This window comes from Mustelus asterias, chromosome 23 (assembly GCF_964213995.1).
Source record: "Mustelus asterias chromosome 23, sMusAst1.hap1.1, whole genome shotgun sequence".
Classification (NCBI taxonomy): Eukaryota; Metazoa; Chordata; class Chondrichthyes; order Carcharhiniformes; family Triakidae; genus Mustelus; species Mustelus asterias.
Genome location: NC_135823.1, coordinates 49,527,816 through 49,542,573, shown reverse-complemented (window position 1 = coordinate 49,542,573; position 14,758 = coordinate 49,527,816). Strand labels below are relative to the sequence as shown.

The 14,758-nt window shown below is 41.7% G+C and overlaps 1 protein-coding gene across 1 annotated transcript; it reads left to right on the top strand.

Moving 5' to 3' along the window:
- The first annotated feature begins 112 nt into the window (after positions 1 to 112).
- Positions 113 to 13,514, top strand: LOC144510744 (winged helix repair factor 1-like). Its single transcript, XM_078240542.1, has 7 exons — positions 113 to 244; positions 3,744 to 3,854; positions 5,849 to 5,994; positions 7,159 to 7,394; positions 8,917 to 9,014; positions 10,802 to 10,949; positions 12,748 to 13,514. Exons 1-7 carry the CDS (start codon positions 157 to 159, stop codon positions 12,791 to 12,793), a joined length of 873 nt encoding a protein of 290 aa, XP_078096668.1. The 5' UTR covers positions 113 to 156; the 3' UTR covers positions 12,794 to 13,514.
- The last annotated feature ends 1,244 nt before the right edge of the window (positions 13,515 to 14,758 follow it).

Sequence of the window (14,758 nt, the reverse complement as noted above, 5' to 3'; positions counted from 1 at the left end):
TACTTCGAGAAATAGCGCACTTAAATAACACGACAGCTATTTTGTTTTGTTTCCGTATCTTGGTTAATGGGTGGAAATGAATAATTCAGTCAGGTTGGCCGGACATCAATTAGAGACGCACACTGTAAAACGTCATTTCGGTGCGTCGATGTTTGTATGTCGCGGAGTGATTGCGTTGGTGCCCCAGTGTTAAATGTGAGCAGAGGGGAGAGGCAGTCAGAGTCCAGCAGCTTGGATGGTTCAGGTAACTTTCAACATCGGATGGTATCTCTAGACTTGGTTATTCCAATGCACTCCTAGCTGGTCTCTCTTTATCTTTTAGAAACTTAAGGTTATTCAAAAATCTGCTGTCTTTACCTTAACTTGCAGCAAGCCTCCGTCCCCTGTCACCCCAGACCTACAGTGGCTTCCAGTCAACAAATGTCCTGATTCAAACTCTCGTCCTTGCTTTCAAATGCATCGAATTCAATGGCATTACCGCTGCTGATCTTATATGTATGTTCCTGTGATGTCAGTGGCTAGCTGAGGATTCATTGCCCACCCCTTAATTGTGCTTGGGAGAATGGCGAGCTGCCTTTTTGAACTGCTGCATGTTGCCTGGGAATATCCACAGTGTTGTTCTGAAGGGAATCCAGGATTTTGACCCAGTGACAGTGAAGGAATGGTTATTATAGTTCCATCATGTTGGTAACAATGGTAATGCCAAGGTGAGGGAATTTCTCCCATTGGAGATTGTCACTACCTGGTACTTGCGTGATGTAAATGTTGTTTGCCGCTTATCAGTGCTGGATCTTGATTAGGTCTTGGTGTTTATAGATATGGACTCCTTCAATATTTGAGTTGTGAATGGTGTTGAATATTGTGCAATCATCAGCAAAAGTTCCCACTTAGTTAGATGCATTGGCTGTGCTAAATTCTCCCTCAGTGTACCTGAACAGGTGCTGGATGTGGCAACTAGGGGATTTTCACAGTAACTTAATTACACTGTAGTCTACTTGGGACAATAATAAGTAAACTTAAATAAACTTCTGACCTTGTGATGGAGGGAAGGCTTAAGGATGCTTGGGCCTAGGGCACTATCTGTGGAATGCCTGCAGTGATGTCCTGACTCCAATCAGTGAATCCCCACCATCAACATCCTGGAGGTTACCATTGGGCAGAAACTTAACTGGACCAGCAATGGCTACAAAAGCAGGTCTGTGGTGAGTAACTCACCTGACTCCCCAAAGCCTGTTCAGAAATAAAGGTCAATTCAGAAGTGTGATGGAGTACTCTTCACTTAACTATATAAGTGCGACTCTAACAACACCCAAGAAACTCAACACCATCCAGGGCAAAGCAGCCCACTTGCTTGACACCTCATCCACCATCTTCAACATTCATTACTGACACACAATGGCAGCAGTGGGTACTATCTCAAGATGCAGCAACTCACCAAGGCTCTTTCCCCAGCACCTTCCAAACCCATGACCTCTGCCATTTAGAAGAACAAGGGCAGCATACTTAGAAAAAAAATCATTTATGGGATCTGGGCATTGTTGGCTAGAGAAGGTAGTGGTGAGCTGCTGCAGTTCCTGTGGTTTAGGTACACCTGTAGTGCTGTTGAGGTTCTAGAATTTTGACCCAGTGACAGTAAAGGAATGGTGATATATTTCCAAGTCAGGGTGGTGAGTGACTTGGAGGGGAGCCTCCAAGCGGTGGTGTTCCCTTGTATCGGCTCCCTTTGTCGTTATAGATGATAGTAGTCCTGGGTTTGGAAGGTTGGAAGGTGCTGCCTAAGGAGCCTTGGTTAGTTCCTGCAGTGCATCTTGTAGATGGTATACACTGCTGCCGTTATGCGTCCGTGGTGGAGGGAGTGAATGTTGTGGAAGGGGTGCCAATCAAGTGGGCTTCTTTCTCTTGGCTGGTGTTGAGCTTTGAGTATTATTGGAGCTGCACTCAACCAGGCAAGTGAAGAGTATTCCAAGTATTCCTGACTTGTCTTATTAGATGGTGGGCATGCCTTGGGGAATCGAAAGGTAAGTTACTTGCTACAGGATTCCTAGCCTCTGATCTTCTCTTGTAGCTGGTTCAGTTCAGTTTCCGGTAAATGGTAACCCCCCCCCCCACTTTGCAACCTGCAAGTTCCCTTTCAATTGCACACCACTCTGACTTGCCGTCTTATTGCCATTCCTTCACTGTTGCTGAGTCAAAATCATGGAAACAGCACTGTGGGTGTACCTACACCACGTGGATTGCAGTGGTTCAAGAAGGTGACTTACCTTCTCGAGGGCAATTGGGGATGGGCAATAAATACTGGTTTAGCCAGTGACACCCACATCTGTCAAAGAATTTTTAAAAATCTCTCCATGGTCTTGTACATTTCATAATTACTCCCCCAATTCTTGGCATTTACCAACTCTAATGAAGTGAAGAGCTGAGGGGTACCCAAACTGAGCAATGGGCAGACTATTGATAGGTGCTGCTGGATAGCACTATACATCACTTTCCATCACTTGGAGCAGCACGGTGGTACAGTGGTTAGCACTGCTGCCTCACAGCTCCAGGGACCCCGGGTTTGATTCCCGGGTTGGGTCACTGTCTGTGTGGAGTTTGAACATTCTCCACGTGTCTGTGTGTTTTTCGTCCGGGTGCTCCGCTGTCCTCCCACAGTCCAAAGATGTGCTGGTTAGGTGCATTGGCTATGCTAAATTCTCCCTCAGCGTACCCGAACAGGCACTAGAGTGTGGCGACTAGAGGATTTTCATAGTAACTTCACTGCAGTGTTGATGTAAGCCTATTTGTGACACTAATAAATTAACTTAATTGGCCTTACTGGATTTGTCCTAGCTCATGTGGATTGGACCTACCTGGGCAATTTCCCAAATTGCAAGATGGATAACTCCTGTTAAGTTTACTTGAATTCACAATCACTTGATTGGTCAGAAATCTATAATGCTTTGTTAACATTAATGCAATAGTAACTGAGTGGTTCTATCCTGGACCAATTAAAGACCCCATTTTACTTGTTTCTTGTCTCAGCTTCTGAGTCAGAAGGTTATGGGTTCAGGCTCTGCTTCAGGAACTTGAGCTTAACATCCAGGCTGATACACTCAGTGCAGTTATAGTTTAAGCAAAGGCTTGGTTGGAATATGCCAATGGGAGCAAGATTATACATGCACAGAGTTTAGAGACACCCAAAAAGGGGAAATAAAAACTGTTAAGAGCTAGTGAATGTTGAGCTCAAAACACTTCTTGTCCTAACAAAACAGTGTTATCTTCCCTGTGGTGCCATTCACAATGGCAGGTGTGTACAAGTTAACGCCCAAGATCAAAAAGCACAGGTGATTGTGCAAATGAAAATTCCTTCATCCAAGATTCAACTATGAGGAGAATAAAAGACACGTAAATCAGCTTTTATTGTCAATGTGTCTGTGTGATGCTGTCAGACGTTCTGTCTTTTGGATGGAACCCTTGTCCTCGGGTGAACATAAAAATCCTATTATGCCATTTGAATGGTGTCCGAGTCAATATTCATGTCTCAACCAAATGTCTTGAGGTCATGAAATGTGCTATATAAATGCAAGTCTTTAGGTGAAATGGTCAAGTCCTTTTAGAGCAGTTTTGATTGTACTGAGCAGCATATGATATATTATTATGGATGGTTGTTTAGTGAAAATATTGCACTTAGAACTGACACCATTGCAGATGAGATTCTTTTACTGTGTAATGTTTCAATTCCTATCTTTTTCTATTAATTACAGTAATGAATCGGAAGAGAAACTTGATACCAGATGTTTTTAGGCAGGTTAAGAAACATAAATCTGGATTATCAGACGACTTCAAATTGGTGGATAAGACAGAAAAATTTGAAGGTAACCTTATGAATGTTCGAATACAATTTCAAAATGCAATCTTTACTTTTACTTGTTGCCACAATCTTCCATCTCCCAGCATTTTATATGTAGCCTTGCAGGTTACGACACTTCAGGTGCATATCCAGACACCTTTAAAATGAGAGTACCTAACACTACTACCCTTTCAGATACGAGTTCCAGACCCTTACTACCCTCTGGATGCAAAAGGTTTCCCTAATCTCCCTGCTTAATCCTTCTACCAATCACTAAATCTACCTAAGTCAAATCTCCCCTCAGCCTGTTGTGTTCCAAGGAGAACAACCCTAGCCTACCCCATCTTTCCTCATACTTGCAATTTTCAAGTCATGCCACCATCCTTGTAAGTCTATTCTGGAGCATCTCTAGTGCAATTACACCCTTCTGTAATGAGGTGACCAGAACTGCGCACACTATTCAAGTTGTGGCCTAAATAATGTTCTATGTTGCTTCAGCATATCCTGCCTGCTCTTGCATTCAATACCTCAGCTAATGAAGGAAAGGAGCAGCCCTAAACCCCACTTTACCCTCCAGCTCTTGACTCTCTTCCTACAACCCTCAACCTCAACTACACTATTCTTAAAACTTCTAGCTTGTTACACAGAAGAATATAAGAAATAGGCAAATGACACATTCTGCACCCTCTCCTCTTCTGTGTATGGTATGCTTTTTCTGTATAGCGTGCAAGAAACAATACTTTTCACTGTATACCAATACATGTGACAAATCAATTCCAAAGAGTGTAGGCCATTTGGCCTCCTGAGCCTGGACGGCCATTCAATACAGTCATGGCTGATCTATCTTGCTGATCCTGTCCTGTCCCCATTTCCCATCATTTCCTTAACGCCCAAAGATCTTTCAATCTGGTTCTTGAATATACTCATTGACTGAGTCTTCTGTGGTCAAGAATTCCAAGATTCACTACTCTGTGAAGAAATCTCTCAACCCGGTCCTAAATGTCTGTCCCTTTATCCTGAGCTCTCCAGCCGGGGAACAGCCTCTCTGTCAAACTGTCTCAAAATGTTACGTGTTTCAATGAGATCACTTCTCATTCTTCTAAACTCAAGAAAAGAAAGGATAAAAGCAAGTTGCTGTGGATGCTGGAATCTGAAACCAAAAGAGAAAATGCTGGAAAATCTCAGCAGGTCTGGCAACATCTGTAAGGAGAGAAAAGAGCGGACGTTTCGAGTCCAGACGACCCTTTGTCAAAACTAAAAGGCATAGAAAGTGGGAGATATTTATACTGTAAGGTGAGGGAATGAAAGGTGAGTCATAGCCACAAAACCAAGGAGAGAGGCTGCTAATGGCAGTCCATAGAGAGGATAGAAGGTGTGGCCAAATGGCAGAGAAGCTGAAATCAGAGGGTCAGCTGTGACAGATGAAGATGTGGGGGGGGAAGGGGAGATGGGTGGGAGAGAGGTAAAATTGAGAAGAAAGGGGGGATAAAATAGGGGGAAAGAGTGGGGAGGAAAGAAAAATAAAGACAGACAATAAAGAAATAAAAGGTAGAGAACAGTTAAAAATTAAATGAAATGAAACAAAAGCAAAAAAATGTCACATGTATTGATATACAGAGAAAGGAAGGTGCCACTGCCACTTGGATTGGATCTACACATGACTTCAGTTCCTGTTAATATCTCAGGGCATCTAGGAATGGGCAATAAATACTGGTCTTGTCAGTTTTGCGCAGGTTGTAAGAATTCAAAAAATAGTGCAAGCGATTGAAAAAATGCCAGGTAACTCAAACTTTGACAGCAACTGATTTAAACATCACTAGATACTACTCTAGAGGTCAAGTTTATTGAATTCCGGTTAGTTTATTATGGTTGTAAGAAAGAATGCCCTCAATAGTTAGCCTGCCTTACCTACAGAGTGTACGGAAATATGTTTTCAATGGGATAGTGTAATTATTTTTGAATGCTGTTTGGACCCAAAGAAAAATGACAATTGTTTACTTTCACGTTTTATTTTAACAGGGGTGCCAAATGATACCAAATGTGCGCTTATTTTACTAGCGTCCTTGTTCCCTCGAAAGTTATTTGATGATTCTCTTCCGCCCATAGTTCTAAAACACCAACTTTACAGTATTATTAAAGACAAAACTACAGTTGATCGTCAGCTGGTAAGTCCTTTAATATGTGAAGCTACTGTATGTTTTAAGTATGCGGAGAACTGAGATTGAAATGTATGTTCCAAAGAAGATCCATACTCTTGAGAGAGAGAGTCTGTGCCTCTCCCCACAGATACTGCCAGACTTGCTGAGTTTTTCCAGCAATTTGTTTTGATTTCACATCCCCAGCATTTGCAGTGTTTTGCTTTTATAGCAATGTCTGCATGTAAGTTGGTCAGTAAGGTAGTTAACCATCCTCCATGGGAGACCATAGACATCTCCCTCTGTTACAGAGAGATGGAAGTGATTGATTATATAGCTTGAGGGTACTGCTCCCCATCAAGCATGGGGCAAAGCAAGGAGACAGACCTTCATGAACAACTATAGTGTTATGAGGATTGAACCCATTCTGTTGGTGTCAATCTCTACCACACTCTAGTCATCTGGCCAACTGTGCTAGCTGACCAAGTTGGTCAATAAGTCACTTTATATATTCATTTGAATTCCTTATTCAGTAAAAACAGAAAATCCTGGAACCACTTGACCATAAGACATAGGAGCAGAATTAGGCCACTCGGCCCATCGAGTCTGCCCCGCCATTCAATCATGACTGATATTTTTCTCATCCCCATTCTCCTGCCTTTTCCTCATAACCCCTGATCCCCTTATTAATCAAGAACCTATCTATCTCTGTCTTAAAGACACTCAATGACCCGGCCTCCACAGCCTTCTGTGGCAAAGAGTTCCACACATTCACCACTCTCTGGCTGAAGAAATTCCTTCTCATCTCTGTTTTAAAGGATCATCCCTTTAGCCTGAGGTTGTGCCTTCTGATTCTAGTTTTTCCTCTCCACGTCCACTCTATCCAAGCCTCACAGTATCCTGTAAGTTTTAATAAGATCCCCCTCATCCTTCTAAACTCCCAGTCAGATAGCACCTCTGCAGAGAGAAATATTTCAGGGTGATTTTTTTTTTCTCATTTCTTCATCACTGTCATTTTAGATTAAGTGCTCAAATCCCTGGAGAGGGATAGGAACACACAACTTTCTGACCCACTGAACCAAGGCGAACACTGTGACTAATTATAATCTCTAATGTTAAGAATCTCAGGATATTCAAATGTATCTAAATTAACAATGAATAAGGTCATTGTCTTCATTCCTGTGTGTTGTTCAGAATGAACTGAAGGATCTGGGAGATGTTCGGATTTTCCAGTTTGGATTTGACACTGATGTGTTCGGTGTTGTGTTTACTGAAGATTACAAAAGTAAAGTTTTGGCTGCGACAGCGATGAAAGGGACTGCTGTGACAGTACAAAGGTTTCTGGAGACTGTGTTGAACTCATGTACAGATATTGGTGTCAACAAAGATAAAATGCTGAAGGAGTTTTCATTTTGTGACCAAGAAATCACGTAAGTACCCAGGATAATGCAAAAGAATAAAGCACTGGAAAATTGCAATTTTGTTTGAAAAAGACATTCAACACCTCGCGCAGTTCTGCAATTCACTTTGTATGTTATGAAAGGACATTTGTGACTTGAATGGCCACTTAAGCATGTTTTTAAAAAAACTTTGCAAACCTATTTATTCAAAGTCCTGAAGAAAAGTCGTTAATTCTTTCTTTCATTCCCTCCACAGATGCTGCTGAGTATTTCCAGCATTTTCCGTTATTTATTCATTGTTTTTATTAGATGCTCAGATGTTTTGCTTGCTGATAAATCATTGATTGTAAAGATCATAACTGAAAAACATTCTCATTTTTAATTTTTTAAAGATAGAGACTTGTCTGCATGACTTGAAGAAACACAGATAGTAATTAATCTTTGTATATTAGCATTTAGAATATGAAATTTATTGAGAATATATGTTTTAAAAGACTTTAGTATGATTTGAACCGCTGTAGGACCAGTCTCCATGTGTGAGAAATATGCTGAAGTTTATTACTTCTATTTGTTTCACTGAAAGGTTTTCTAAGTTCAATCCTTGTTAGATTGTCAATGTTGTATCATAGTGTACTTGTAGCAGTTATTGTGCCTCAGGGCTCTTTGCTTGATGAGTTACTCAGGAATGGAATGATTGTTATATAGGCTGATCACAGAATTGCTATGACACAAAACAAGGCCATTCAGCCCATTGTGTCTGCACTGGCTGTCCAAATGAACACTATGACTTGGTGCCATTTTCCCTGTACCCCAGCACATTGTTTCTATTCAAATAACCATCTAATGCCTCGATTGAACTTGCCTCCACCACACTTTGAGGCTGTGCATTCCAGAACCAAACCACCTGTGTGGAAGTTTTTCTCTCATCACATTTGCTTCCTTTGCAAATCACTTTAAATCTGTTCCCTTTCAATCTCAATCCTTTTATGAGAGGGAACAGTTTCTCCCGATCTGCTTTAACCAGCCTCCTCATGGTCTTGAACCCTTCTGTCAAATCTTCTCCTCTCCAAGAGTCCCAACTTCTCCAATCTATCTTCATAACCAAAGTTTCTCATTCCTGGAGCCATTCTTGTAAACCTTTTCTGCACTCTCCAATGTGTTCACATTCTTCTTGCAGTGTGGTGCCCAGAACTATACACCATACTCCAGCTGAGGTTAAGCAGCTCTTTAGCACTCAAGGCAACCATCTACAAGAATGACTAGTTAATCTGCTTTCGTTGTTTGAAGGAGGAAGAAGTCCGAGTCGTCTTCAAATAGTGTCATGTGTTATTTAATGTCCACTTGGTTCGGGCAAACAGGACCTTTAGTTTAATGTCTCACCCATACAGATTTTATGCAGATTGGAGACTCTAGAAAAACTGCATTCGGACTTGCGCGCACATACCCATGGAATAGTTGTAATCTCCATACATTTACATGGTCTATCCCTACAAATTAGACTGCCTGGAGATTCCTTTCATTTTATAAATGCTCTCATTCTTTTTGTTGACAGGCAGCTGGTGAACGCAGGACTTCTTACAGTACGAGATGCCGGAAGCTGGTGGCTTGCTATTCCAGATGCTGGGCGATTTGTGAAATACTTTGTGAAAGGTAAGTCAAATGTCACCCCTCAAATGTATTTGAGGGGTGACTGGTTACTGGCAGGCACAAGAAATTCTGAACTCAATCAGAAGGCTGCAGGGGTTGTTTTCTGTTTGGTTTTTGAGATATTGTTCAATATTTTAATGACTGAAAATGAAGTTGTGTTAACCGTGGCCATTTGTAGCAAGCACTCTTGCCTCTGGCTCAGAAGCCAGATACTTGGGCAAATAATCCAGGTTAACTCTTACTGCAGCATTTGCTCAGTACTGAATTATGTTTTGGGTGAGGTGTTAAACTGGGGTTCAACCCCTCCCTTGGCTGGATGTAAAACAAAGCAAACAAAAGTAGGGTTTTTTTTCCTGCTATCCTGACCAATGTTTATCCCTCAACCCATATCACTAAAGATGATCACATTACTGTTTGTGGGAGTTATTTTGTGCAAATTGATTTCCTTACAAAGCAAGTTTGCTATTTTTTTTAAAGTACTTCTTCGATTGTCCTGAGACTAGTTCTTCAAACTTTATTTTTTAAAATGTATTCAGGGAAATGATACATATACCTCAAACCACAATCAGTTTGCGGGTAGGAAGAGTGGGTCTAAGACTATTATTTTAAACTTAAATAAGGGCAGTTATGAGGGCATGAAAGCAGAGTTAGCTAAAGTGAACTGGCAAATTGGGTTAAGGGATAGGTCCACAGAGATACAGTAGCAGATATTGAAGGGGATATTTCAAAATACACAGAATAGATACATTTCGGCACAAGAAAAATTCCAAGGGCAAGACCCACCAAATATGGTTAACTAAGTATCAAACATATAATTGTGCAGAATTGAAAACAAAGGTAGGGAGGTTATGCTTCAGTTATTCAGGGCATTAGTGAGACTAGATCCGGATTACTCTCCAATATTGGTCTCCTTATTTAAGGAAAGATGTAAATACATTGGAACCAGTTGAGAGAATGTATACCAGACTAATACCTCGATTAGGCAGGTTGTCTTAGGAGGAGAGGCTGGGCAGGCTAGACTTGTATCTGCTGGAGTTTACAAGAATAAAAGGTGACTTGATTGAAACCTGTGAGATCCTGAGGGGCCTTGACAAGGTAGATGTGGAGAGGATGCTTCCCCTTGTGGAAGAATCTCAAATTGGGGGACGCTGTTTTTAAAAATAAGGGGTTGCCCATTTAAGACCGAACTGAGGAGAGATTTTTACCCTGAGGATCCCTGTGTCTTTAAAACTCGCTCCCTCAAAAGATGGTGGAAACAGGGTCTTTGAATCTTGTGAAGGCAGAGGTAGATGGGTTCTTGGTAAGCAAGGGGATGAAAGGTTATTAGGGTAGGTGGGAATAAGGAATTCGGGTTACAATTGGATCAGCCATGATATTATTAAATAGCAGAACAGGCTCCTGCTCCTAATTTGTATGTAACCGTGGCAGTGTGGAGTGCATGATGATATTGCACAGTATTTCAATACAGTGGTAGAATCCAGGCTTGCACTAATGTTCATATACCTACAGTGCAGAAGGAGACCATTCGGCCCAAGCCTGCACCGACAACAATCCCACCCAGGCCTTATCCCCATAACCCCACATATTTACTCCACTAGTCCCTCTAATCTAACATCCCAGGACACTAAGGGCCAATCAACCTAACCAGCACATCTTTGTTCTTCCACTGTTGTGCCAGTGTTTTTTTTTGCAATGATAGGGAGGGACAGCATCACTTAGTTTGCCTGAGTTGCTCTTGCTTCGCAGTTACCTGTTAAAAAGTAAATTCCTCTATTGGTCTCGCATTACAGGTCGCAAAGCTGTTCTTGGCATGATCCGGAAGTCTAAATACAATGAAGTTTTGCAGTCGGATCTAGAAACTCGGAAAGTAACCTCCGCAGTAAGGTTAGGGATCCAGTATCATATTCATGACATCATTGGAGCAGAGTTGGTGAAATGGTAAAGTATCCCTTTAGTTAAATCAATGTGCACTGTGTATATGGAGCTTATTAGGAATTTGTCTTTTAATTTGAAACGGAGAGCATGTGAGCCACATGGACAAGGAAGCTCCCTGTGCTTTAACTCCAATCTGTGTCGCATTCTCTGATCTCAGAGCTGTGTTCTGCAATTAGTAATCTCAGCATTTTGGCTTAGACTCATAGTCATAGGCCAGAATTTTACTGGCACGCCTGCCCGATCCTGGGTGTGGGTGAGGCTTGGAGAATAGCATTCTCCGTTGGCCTCGGGCAGACATGCCAGTAAAATTCTGTAAGAAGTTTAACAACACCAGGTTAAAGTCCAACAGGTTTATTTGGTAGCAAAAGCCACACAAGCTTTCGGAGCTCCAAGCCCCTCCTTCAGGTGAGTGGGAATTCTGTTCACAAACCGGGCATATAAAGACACAAACTCAATTTACATGAATAATGGTTGGAATGCGAATACTTGCAGCTAATCAAGTCTTTAAGATACAAACAATGTGAGTGGAGAGAGCATCAAGACAGGCTAAAAAGATGTGTATTGTCTCCAGACAAGACAACCAGTGAGACTCTGCAGGTCCAGGCAGGCTGTGGGGATTACAAATAGTGTGACATGAACCCAATTGGATACTGCCAAACTCCACACACAGTCACCCAAGGCCAGAATTGAATCTGGGTCCCTGGCGCTGTGAGGCAGCAGTGCTAACCACTGTGCCACCCTTGGGAGGCAGAAACTTGACTACTCTGTCTGCTCCTGATTACCATCTTGAGACCCTTTTTTTGGTAAATATGCGTGTCAACACTGATTGAAGATGGGGTTGGAGCTCTGCCATGATGCTTATTTCTTACTCCTCTGCTCCATTTGCACAGTGCTGTAGAACTAATAACCCAGTTAACTGGTAACTAACGTGGAGAAGTCAGAAACTGCCAGCAAGATTTTCTTTGAAAGGAAAGAAGGGAAAAGAAAGCAACTCCTGGGTGGATTGTGGAAAGCCCCTGTCCTACGCTCTCCTGCCACACACTGAACAGCAGAGGTGCTGCACGGTGACACTGGTTAGCACTGCTGCCTCATAGTGCCAGGGACCCGGGTTCAATTTCCAGCTTGGGTCACTGTCTGTCTGTGCTGAGTCTGCATGTTCTCCCTGTGTCTGCGTGGGTTTCCTCCGGGTGCTCCAGTTTCCTCCCACAGTCCAAAAGGTGTGCTGGTTAGGTGCATTGGCCATGTTAAATTCTCCCTTAGTGTACGCGAACAGGAGCCAGAGTGTGGCGACTAGGATTTTCACAGTAACTTTATTGCAGTGTTAATGTAAGCCAACTTGTGACTAATAAATAAACTTTTGCTGGAAACCAGATGCTTTCATCTCTTCATGGTTATGGGTCTGTGGGAGGAGTGGTGAAGGAAAATGATATGCAACTAAAACAGGAACCTTTGTTTTAGGAGAACAAATGAAATACTTACAGATAAAATCATTTTTACAACAGGTTCTAACGTATTTGATTTTCTTTTATTTTACCATTTTTTAAAAAGGATGAATATACAAAAAACTAATTCCCATAGAACTTTACAGCACATAAAGAGGCCAGTTGGCCAACTGTGCTATCACTGGCTCTGAGTTATTTCACTTAGTCCTGTTGCTCCGATCTTTCATCATAATTCTTTTTTAAGATGGTTCATTTTTCAGATATTCATCCACTTTCCTCTTTACAAGCTGACAAGAGGATGTTATGACTGGGGCTGTGTAAGTCGTGTTTTATACGTTTTTGTTTTCTTTTGAAAACAGCATCCCAACAACTACTGGAACCTTGCTACGCTTGAACGAAGTCTGACCTACGGATCTCTCCTGCAAACTTCCACATGGACCAATTTGATCTGCAATATAATCAATATCAGAGGAGGGTGCTGGAATAAAGGAACGATGTGGAAAGAGGCAGGAAGAAAAGAATAGGTGTTACAAAATCTTCAATATGTTGCTGAAAAATATGATACTATGAAACTAAACATTTCGGCTATTCATTGTTTGCCAAGTCTGTGAAACCAGAGCAACACATAACCATATTTTGTATGAAATATATACAGCTAAATTTGGTTCAGGTTTAAATTTGTTAAATGGAATGAAATGTAGTTATATTTTTCCAATTTAAAAAAAATGTATGATGGGCTTGGTGCATCAACACTTGGAAATATGGTGCAATAGAGATAGTTGTGCAATTGTACATTCGATAAACTCTTAGATTTATTGTGGCTAGAACAAGGATGTAAATTGACTCAACCCTAAAGTGTCCTGGGAAGGAATTAACCATTTTATTACTTGTAGCTGGAGTACAAGTCCTCAAGCCATCTAGAAGTCCAAAGAAAGCAAAAAATTGCAGTTGTAATGATTAGGTTTTGGTTTATCTTGATGTCAAATTATTCAGACGAGATTAGGGTATTTTACAAGAATGGTCCCAAAGTCAGAGACCCTTCTGTAATTGGCTGCAAATGGTTTGAACCTGGACCCCAAATGGAAATGTAGCCTCTATTCCATTAAATATTATAATAAGAATCACATGAACGCCATCTGCAAAAAGTGCCTTGTGAATCACGCAATGACTTCCTATTGTACAGAATACTTTATAGAAGTGTTTGTGTTGGTCAACTGGTTGAACCATTCACTCCAGATCTAGCTGCTCCCATTTAAAACAGAGTTCTGCTTTTGTCTGCTAAAATTGCTCACCCCGCCCCGTTCACTCTCATGTCCAGGAACAAGTGTAAGGAGTTCATGTTTCTTTGTCAGTGATGAGACAACCTGATCTGTTGCCTTGGCCATGTCACTCTGCCCCCATAGCCCACCTGACCAAAGCTCTGCCTCCTTGTCCTAGCCTTGAACTTGCATCTTTCTCTAGTCTATTTAACCAATCTCCCCCGTACCATCTTTGCTCCCTTGATCCTATTCTCACTAAACTGCTGACCACTTAACTTCCCCTCCTGGTCTTGACAGCTGATATTAGAAATAGTTCTCTATCTTCAGATATTATCCCTCTCTCCATTAAATCTGCTGTTATCGCCCCACCGCCCTGTCAAATTACCTTAAATGTGTTGTCTCTTCCTAAATCAGTTCTCATCTTTCCTGGAACTCCATGTTTGAATCTTCAGTCAGATTTCCTCCCCTGCCACAGTACCTATGTGACTGTGACAAAGGTAAACTTCCCCCCTCATTCCTCTTGACCTGTCTGCAACTTTTGACACAGTTGACCGCACCATCCTTCTCTGACTGGATGGGTCTGCTCTCAAGTGGTTCTGTACATATCTATATAAATTGTATAGAAAATCACTAGTGGTGGTTTCTGCTGCATTACCTCTGACATCCCTAAGGATGTATTTTGGCTCCCTCCTATTTTTCAGCTATATGCTGCTCCTTGATGACATCATTCAAAAGCACAGCATTAGTTCTGTATGTATATTAATGGCCCCCTAGCTCCATCTCACAACCACCTCTTTTTTTTTTTCTCTCTCGATCCCTGCACTGGTTCTAAACTACCAGCCTGGTCACCTGACATTCAGCACTCCAATTAAATATTGGGAAAACTGAAGCCATTGTTTTCAGTCCCCACTCAACTCCATTCTTGAACAACTTCACCTTTTCCCTGGCAACAGTCTGTTCACAACTATGGTAGTCATGATGTGGAGATGCCGGCGTTGGACTGGGGTAAACACAGTAAGAAGTCTAACAACACCAGGTTAAATCCAACAGGTTTATTTGGTAGCAAAAGCCACTAGCTTTCGGAACAGGTTGTTCCATTGTCAGGTGGGTG

Bases quoted from the DNA above. Each gene is read 5' to 3' on its own strand.
- LOC144510744 (XM_078240542.1), top strand. From the start codon at position 157: ATGTCGCGGAGTGATTGCGTTGGTGCCCCAGTGTTAAATGTGAGCAGA. The intron at 245-3,743 runs GTAACTTTCAAC...TATTAATTACAG, and splicing joins CAGCAGCTTGGATGGTTCAG to TAATGAATCGGAAGAGAAAC. The intron at 3,855-5,848 runs GTAACCTTATGA...TTATTTTAACAG, and splicing joins TAAGACAGAAAAATTTGAAG to GGGTGCCAAATGATACCAAA.